At 38.4% G+C, this 9,449-nt stretch overlaps 1 protein-coding gene across 1 annotated transcript in view; it reads right to left on the bottom strand.

Annotated features, from left to right (window-relative positions):
• Positions 1-387: 387 nt before the first annotated feature.
• Positions 388-9,449, bottom strand: part of LOC135099765 (histone-lysine N-methyltransferase 2C-like) — a 157,089-nt gene continuing 148,027 nt past the window's right edge. Inside the window, exons 22-23 of the mRNA XM_064002278.1 lie at positions 4,389-4,552; positions 388-963 (exon numbers count right to left, since the gene is read on the bottom strand). Of these exons, the coding sequence (XP_063858348.1) occupies positions 952-963; positions 4,389-4,552 (176 nt within the window). The 3' untranslated portion in view covers positions 388-951. The remainder of the gene's footprint in view (positions 964-4,388; positions 4,553-9,449) is intronic.

The raw sequence follows: 9,449 nt of genomic DNA, 5'->3' as shown, positions 1-9,449 counted from the left end.
GCAGATCAAATTGACAGGAAGTGGAAGAAGAGGTGGGATGTCTAGCAGACATCATATCAAAGTCAGAAGAGGTGGGAACTCTAGTGGGCATCATCTCATAGCTAGCACAATGCATAGCCTGACCAGTACTTAGTCAAGGGAGCATGGGTGGGTATTGTTTGAAAGAAAACAATATGCTTACTCTACTTCAGGACAAATTAATTTAATTTGACTGTGCGCTCATTCAAAAAATGCCTTGTCAACTATAATTGACACCTGTAGTTTGAGCCCAGGCACTGGGTGTCAATTATTGTTGACACCCCTGCATTAAGGGTTAAAATGTTCACTAAAAAAAAAAAAACAGCTAGACTGTCTTGAAACTTCGGGAATCTGTTTATTTTGTTTGGGTGATTGAGTGGTCACACTCAAATATTTCTGAAATATGGAGAAAAGGGGAAAAAAGGCATTGTAAAAGAGCCATTTGATGTTGTTATTGGGGCTTGCATAATAATGTTTGCAACCCTGTGTAGTATTTAGATAATGAAAGAACACTGAGTATGACCAAACATTTGGGTGCTTTTGAACTATTGCCACTCTCCATTGACTTGTTATAAACATTTAATTTCCAGTGTCTGGTCTTCCTCCTCCTCCTCCTTTTTTTTCTTTTTCTTTTCTTTTTTGCTAATAATGATGTTATTATGTGGAAGCTTGATGAATCATGCTCTTGGGAAGTAGAGGGAATAGATGAGACTGATTCAAGGATGGCAGAAATGTGATATTACATCTGCCAAGTGCTGCAGTGTATGAGTGCCCTGCTGATGTACGTACCAATGGTAGAGTCGTTGTATCTGTCAGGACATTCGCTCCTTCCATTAAGGCAGTGTCAAGGATTAGTGGGCTTGGTGTATACTTCTGTATTAAAGGATTCTTGCTGCTGTTTCATGAGGACATCAAGGAAGAGCATGGCACCATTTATGCTGTGCTCTATGGTAAAGGCAAGACCAAAGATTTATTCAAGGCAACGCCTGAGGTGTACGATGCCATCATTATTCCTGCTCTTGATAAATACGTCATCTACATATATAGGTTTCTCGGTTTTTCTTGAAGATTTCTACCTCCACACAACCTATAAAGAAGTTGGTCATATGCACCCCCAAAGGAGAACCCATGGCTACATCATCAATCTGGTGATACTTATTGCCCCAAGGGCAGGTGAAAAGGGCTTCCATGGTGCAGCATTCAAGGAGTCGGTGTACTGAAATTTCAGGGATGTCAAGTGGTAGGGCAGAATCATGGGGGTAAACTCAGTCAATGATGTAATTGATGGTACATTTGACTGGAACATTGGGACCATCAACTGTGAAAGGGGTTAAACCTGGTCATAACACACACACACACACACACACACACACACACACACACACACACACACACACACACACACAGAGTGGAGAAGGATAGGCGATCTCCTCACACCCGTGCCCTTTTCACCCAGCAGCAAATGGGTACCGGGTGTTAGCTGGGGGTTGTGTCCCACCTCTCGGGGTGGCGGCCTGGCACCTGCTGCAGCGTGTAGCTGAAGGGTGCAAACCCATGATCCCCAAACCTGGCTTAGGCCAAACCACTATGAAAACACACACACACACACACACTAGAAGAATTATCTTAAGACAAGTTAAAGGAAATGAACCTGCCAATATTGGAACAAAGAAGAGAAATGGGAGACGTGTAGCTGAAGGGTGCAAACCCATGATCCCCAAACCCGGCTTAGGCCAAACCACTATGAAAACACACACACACACACTAGAAGAATTATCTTAAGACAAGTTAAAGGAAATGAACCTGCCAATATTGGAACAAAGAAGAGAAATGGGAGACTTAATACTGACTTATAAACTGTGGAATGGAGTGGAAGAAACTGATAATGAGAAACTACTGCTAAGAGAAAAAAAAAAAAAAAAAAAAAAAAAAAAAAAAAAAAAAAAAAAGCCAGATACACGAGGCCACAGCAAAAAAACTATGAAAAAGGAAGATGCCTGAATATCAAAGAAATATAGTTCCCCACAAAGAAATATAGAAGTTTGGAACAAGCCAAGTGAGAATGTAGTATTGGCAATGAATGCACGTAACATTAAGGAAAAACTGGACAAGTGTAGATGGGACCACATAAGCATTGCTCAGGCCCAGTAAATTACAACTAGGTAAATACACATACTTTTTATGTTTTTCCTCTTCCTCCTCTTATTCCTACCCTCTCTTCCCTCTTCTTTTCAACTTGGTAAGAATATTAATGAAAAATTAGATGCTTGGCCATGGTGTATTTACCTAGTTGTGAGATACGGGATAAAAGCCCCACTAAGCTCATGTTGTCCCATCTCCATTTTTACTTTTATCTAAATTCTTTAAATTTAAAGACTGTCTTGGCACACACAGTCTCATCAGTAAGTTCATTCCACACTGCTATGCTTCTGTGGGGAAAGATATGTTTTTTGATGTCTTCTGCAAACACTCCTCTTCAATTTCCTTCCATGTCCTATGGTACCTTTCGTATCTGGCATCACAAGGTCATCCTTGTCCAACTTTTCCATCTCTTCCATTATTCTATATGGTGCTATCAAATCACCTCGTTCTCTCCTTTTTCCCAGTACAGTCAGGCCCAATGTCTTCAACCTCTCTTCATGACTAAACCCTCTTATGCTTGTAGGGATTTTAGTTGCAGCTCTCTGAATTTTTTCTAGCTTTCCAATATCTTTCTTCAAACTTGGTGACCACACTAATGCTGTGTACTCCAATCTTGGACATATCATTGTTGTTATCATTTTTTTATCATATCTTCATCAATATAGGTGAATGTCATCTTGATGTTTCTCCAGTGATTTTGTTTATATGCTTCTCAATCAAGTTTATTGGAAATGGTTACTCCCAGATCTTTTCTTCTGTTCTTATAGTAATCTTCTCAATTCCCAAATAGTAGTTGCCTTCTGTTCTTCTTGCACTTTTTGCAAACTTCACCACACTACACTTCTTGGCATTAAACTCAATGTTCCACCTCAACAACCATTCATTTATCTTAAATAAGTCTTGATTCAAAGCTTCACAGTCTTCTTCATTTGTTAATGTGTGTGTGTGTGTGTGTGTGCACGCATGTGTGAGTGTGTGTATTAGCATACGATACAATACTCATTTCAGCAGTTCACATGGCTGCTAGTGTGGCAATGCGCTGTGCAATGTTCCCTACTAGTGTAGATGTTTACTCCCCTGACCCCCTCCTAAATGCTGTCTCATGTAGTGTAGCATGAGGCTTAGTGTGGACACATCTTAAGTATAGTTTCTTGGTGAATGCATTATCTTTCCTACAATGTGTAACAGGGCCCTATATGGGGATTTCTTATATGATTTTCTAAATGTTGCAGTTCATATTCTCTGGATAATGAAAACCTCAGTGAAGTAAAGCATCAACTCATAAATGAGAAAAATTTTTTTTTTAATTACTAGTTACTCTTAACATTTTATCCACATTCCTGAGATATGACACTATGGACACCTGGCAGCTGAGACCATGAACTACAACCTGTGATATCTCCAATTTTCCTCAACTCTTTTCAGAGAATTTTCCTTATCACTAATACAACATTAATATATCTAATATATAATCAAAATATATTTTTTGTCTGTATTTAAAAAAATGTGAACAATCACATTAATCCTAAACATGTATTGTTGCCAGCCACCATTTCAATGGAAACTATACACCATGTAACATGGTCTTAGTCAATTAAAGTATGATCTCAAGACAGAAACAAAGTAGGAAAAATTTTCAAAAAAATGTTATGGGCCAACCATAAACATACCCACAATTGACACCTGCCCTGACTCAAATGGTCAAATGACAAACAAATGATTTACTCAGCTATGCCCTTCTCAATCACACCTGAACTTTCCTTTATGTAATCCTCAATGTTCAAACTATATTTCCTTTCAGATCACCACACAATGCACATACTTGCCTCTGTTGCACTTCTCATAGGCTGCCACTCCAATAACCATACAGCCCTGCCCTCTATCTTGGCAAGACAGTAGCTCAGTTTAACCAAAACTTACCAAGGTTTTGACTTGCATCCCACCTAATACTCAAAGTTCTTGCAACACACACACACACACACTGTAGGCACCAGTAACATACAATCTTGTGGCTAGCCTGCAAAGGCCTCTGATACCTCTATAGAGAAAAGTAGCTTACTTTACAATAAAAACTAGAAAGTGAACCTTATAGACAGTAAGTTGACGTTTTTAAAAACAGAAGTAGGTAAGGAGTTGGATAGCTGTCACTGCATATGGGTAAGTGGTGGTAGTGGTGACATCACCAAATGAATTACCATCTTATATCCAGAATTAATTATGCTCCTAACCTGTATGTAAGATGGAAACTTCTCCAAGAGCTTGATCTTTTTTTTGGTCCTCCAATTACTTCTCTTTCTTCTTAGCTCCAAAACCTGAGGATCCAGAAGTGCTTCCTCCCTGGCCTTCTCTTCATCTTTTTTACCTCGAGCTCGCACTTGAAAACCTCCAATGCCTGGTAAGGTTAATCATGGTAAGTGATTAAGTACTATATAATATAAAAGTGAATGATCATGCAACATAATATTGTGAACTACTTTAAATCAATGTTAAAAATACAGTTATACTTATTTATATTCCCAACTGCAAAATAATCAAAATATATGTGGTGGTACATCACCCTGTTTGTGTGGGCATTTTGCTTCAACTACACCTATTGTGGAGATACCAGCCTGGTACATAAATGTTAAGCATAAAGATGTGAAAATCTCACTGGTCATGAGGTCTGTAATGCAATCTCAAAGGAAAAAGATAGCTTGCCCTGGGATACATTGTTTGAAATACATTCATACATATTTCTTCCATGCTATAAAATATATATGAAAAAAAAAAGGTGGAGGGAAATTAACATATCTGCAAACCCTGTTGATTTGATTAATGAATAGTAAAATTATACATGTGAAAATGAAAGAGAAAGGAATGTGAAGTTCCTCCTCAGGATCCCCCAAAGTGAAGGTGTCTCTGATGTTTTGCCTCTACTAACTGGCAGGACCTGAGGAGGTATTATGCCAATTTTCCTTGGAATGAATACTGCTTCCTTGTCAAGAGACTCATCTCCGTGTGCTGAGCACATAACAGAGGTGATAGTGTCTGGCATGGAGATGTACATTTCTCCCTCTTTCTCTCAACCTAAACCTTCCAAACTTTGGTTTAACACAACCTGTTCTTGTGTTATACATGATAGAGAGGTGGCCCACAAAAGGTACTTGAGCTTTCCATCACCAGAGTCTCATGCACTTCATATTTCTGCATGGAATCATGACAATTCTGTCCTCCAACTAGCCAAAAAAAACTCCTTCATTAAAAGAAAGTGTCAAAATCTTACAAGATCCAACTCCCCTCATAACTTTTGGCACTTAGTCAAAAACATCTCCAATAACTTTGCTTCTTCACTTTTACTTTCCTTTTTCAGCCTAATGACACCACTGCCACCTTTTCTATTTCTAAAGCTGAACTCTTTGCTCAAACCTTTGCTAAAATTTCTAACTAGGATGATTCAGAGATTGCTCCTCTCTCTCCTCCATCCTCTGACTACATGCTACACATTAAGATCCTTCCCAGTGATGTTTTCCATGCTCTCGTTGGCCTAAACCCTCAGAAGGCTTATGGACCTGATGTGCCTGCTATTGTTCTCCAAAACTGTGCCTCTGTGCTTGCACCTTGCCTAGTCAAACTCTTTCAATTCTTTCCATCAACATCTACTTTTCCTTCTCGTTAGAAGTTTGCCTACATTCAGCCTGTTCCTAAAAAGGGTGACCATTCTAATCTCAAACTACGTCCTATTGCTTTAATTTCCTGCCTATCTAAAGTTTTTGAATATAACCTCAACAGAAAGATTCTTAAACATCCATCACTTCACAATCTTCTATCTGATTGCCACTATGGGTTCTGTAAAGGATGCTCTACCGGTGATCTTCTGGCTTTCCTTACTGAATAATAGTCATCCTCTTTTAGAGATTTTAGTGGAACTTTTGCTGTTGCCTTATCAAATGCTTTAGATAAAGTCTACCACAAAGCTTTAATTTTCAAACTATCCTCCTATAGCTTCTATACTTCTCTCTGTAACTTCATCTCAAGTTTCCTTTCTGACTTTTCTATTGCTGCTGTAATAGATGGTCACTGTTCTTCTTCTAAACCTATTAACAGTGTTGTTCCTCTGGGTTCTGTCCTGTCACTCGCTTCCTTCCTATTATTCATCAATAATCTTGCAAACCAAATTTCTTGTCCTATCCACTCTTACACTGATGATACCACCCTGCACTTTTCATGTCTTTCTGTAGACATCCAACACATCATGAAATAAACAACTCATGCAGGGAAGCCACAGAACGCCTGACTTCTGACCTCTAAAATTTCTGAGTGGTGCAGAGCAAACTTAGTGTTGTTCAGTGCCTCAAAAACTCAATCCTCCATCTATCAACTTGACACAACATTCCACACAATTATCCACTCTTCTTCAGTGACACTCAGCTGTTCCCTTCTCTTACAGTGAACATCCTCAGTCTGTCCTTTACCTATAATCTAAACTGGAAACATCACATCACATCTCTAGCTAAAAGAGCTTTAATGAAATTAGGCATTCTGAATTTCTCTCCACCAGTTTTTTTCATCCACCCCAGCTGTTAACTCTGTATAGGAGCCTTATCCACCCATGTTTGGAATATGCTTCACATGCATGGGAGGGTTCACTCATACTGCTCTTTTAGACAGGGTGTAATCAAAAGCTTTTCACCTTAACTCCTCTCTTCTGACTCTATTCAGCCTCTTTCTCACTGCTGCAATATTACATCTCTTGCTATGTTCTGCTATTTTCATGCCAATTCCTCTTCTCATCTTGCTAATTGCATGCCTCCCCTCCTCCCACAGCCTCGCTGCACAAGACTTTCTTCTTTCTCTCACCCCTATTCTGTTCACCTATCTAATGCAAAAGTTAACCAGTATTCTCAATCATCCATCCCTTTCTCTAGTAAATTCTGCAACTCCCTGGCTGCTTCTGTATTTCCACCTCCCTGAGTTGAGCTCTTTAAAGAGGGAGGTTTCAAGACACTTGTCCTGTAATTTCTGACTACTGCTTTTGACTCTGTTCAGGGACCGGCATCTCAGTGGGCCTTTATTGCCCTTAATCGGAGCCTCTTCTACGAGAGAGAGAGAGAGAGAGAGAGAGAGAGAGAGAGAGAGAGAGAGAGAGAGAGAGAGAGAGAGAGAGAGAGAGAGAGAGAGAGAGAGAGAGAGAGAGAGAGAGAGAGAGAGAGAGAGAGAGAGAGAGAGAACTGTGTGTGAAATGGAGATGAAGGGGAGGATTGAATATAAATTTTGAAAGGTGAGAGAAAGTCTTGAGCCCAAAGTGCAGCAAGAGTGTGTTTGAATGGAAGAAAGCTTCATTACGATTGATGTAAATGAGAGAAAAATTGGGACAAGAACTATGAGTGTTTGTGAGTTAATATGAGCCTAGAAGTGAGGGGGATTAGTACTAATAACTTTCTGAAACTATGTCAATGAGTGTTTTGCAGTTTTAGAGAATGTGAACATCTAGGTGCTTGAATTGGGAATATATGCATTATATTTGAAGATGAAGTCTGTCTGCATGCCATACATGTATAGAATCAAAATGAAGGAAAAATCATACAATTGTCTTCAGATAAAGTTTGAAATCAGAAACAAATAAAGTTGGAAATTAGAAACATCTTGTTATTATTTGTGCCACAGGTGATATGACATGCAGTTTCTACTATTCCATGTCTCACACACACACACACACACACACACACACACACACACACACACACACAGAGAGAGAGAGAGAGAGAGAGAGAGAGAGAGAGAGAGAGAGAGAGAGAGAGAGAGAGAGAGAGAGAGAGAGAGAGAGAGAGAGAGAGAGAGAGAGAGAGAGAGAGAGAGAGAGAGAGAGAGAGAGAGAGAGAGAGAGAGAGAGAGAGAGAGAGAGAGAGAATCAAATTTCCATGACATGCTTTCATGAAGAAAAAAAAAAAAAAAAAAAAAAAAAAAATCTGTAAATACCATTTGATATAATAAATTATCAAAGTTGCATAGAGGATGCAACAAGTGGGGAAAAAAATATATATATATATATATATATATATATATATATATATATATATATATATATATATATATATATATATATATATATATATATATATATATATATATATATATATATATATATATATATATATATATAGAGGACTAGAAACTTTCTGGAATGCATCATGCATCATGCTTCAGGAGACATATCTATTGCTTCCAAGTTGGCATGTCTGACCCAATTTCACTGTTATTTTATATATATATATATATATATATATATATATATATATATATATATATATATATATATATATATATATATATATATATATAAAGAGAGAGAGGGATTAGTACTAAAAATTTTCTGGAATGCATTATGCATCATGCTTCAGGAGACATATCTATTGCTTCCAAGTCAGCATGTCTGAACCAATTTCACTGTTATATATATATATATATATATATATATATATATATATATATATATATATATATATATATATATATATATGGAGGGACACTGACCAAATCCAGTAGCCCAGAGATGCTAGTCCCAGAAAAGAATCCAAAGCAGTAGTCAAAAATTGAAGGAAAAGTGTCTTGAAACCTCCCTCTTGAAGGAATTCAAGTCATAGGAAGGTGGAAATACAGAAGCAGGCAGGGAGTTCCAAAGTTTACCAGAGAAAGGGATGAATGATTGAGAATACTGGTTAACTCTTGGATTAGAGAGGTGGATAGAATAGAGGTGAGAGAAAGAAGGTCTTGTGCAGCAAAACCATGGGAAGAGGGGAGGCATGCAGTTAGCAAGATCAGAAGAGCAGTTAGCATGAAAATAGCGGTAGAAGACAGCTAGAGATGCAACACTGCGGCAATGAGAGAGAGGCTGAAGACAGTCAGTTAGAGGAGAGGAGTTGATGAGACAAAAAGCTTTTGATTCCACCCTGTCTAGAAAAGCAGTAAGAGTGGAATCCCCCAGGCATGTGAAGCATACTCCATACATGGACAGATAAGGCCCTTGTACAGAGTTAGCAGCTGGGGGGATGAGAAAAACTGGTGGAGATGTCTCAGAATGCCTAACTTCATAGAAGCTGTTTTAGCTAGAGATGAGATGTGAAGTTTCCAGTTTAGATTATAAGTAAAGGACAGACCGAGGATGTTCAGTGTAGAAGAGGGGGACAGTTGTGTCATTGAAGAAGAGGGGATAGTTGTCTGGAAGGTTGTGTCGAGTTGATAGATGGAGGAATTGAATTTTTGAGGCATTGAATACCAAGTTCGCTCTGCCCCAATCAGAAATTTTAGAAAGA

The sequence above is a fragment of the Scylla paramamosain genome, chromosome 4, assembly GCF_035594125.1.
Source record: "Scylla paramamosain isolate STU-SP2022 chromosome 4, ASM3559412v1, whole genome shotgun sequence".
NCBI classification, from domain to species: Eukaryota; Metazoa; Arthropoda; class Malacostraca; order Decapoda; family Portunidae; genus Scylla; species Scylla paramamosain.
This window is presented reverse-complemented; position numbering and strand designations above follow the sequence as displayed.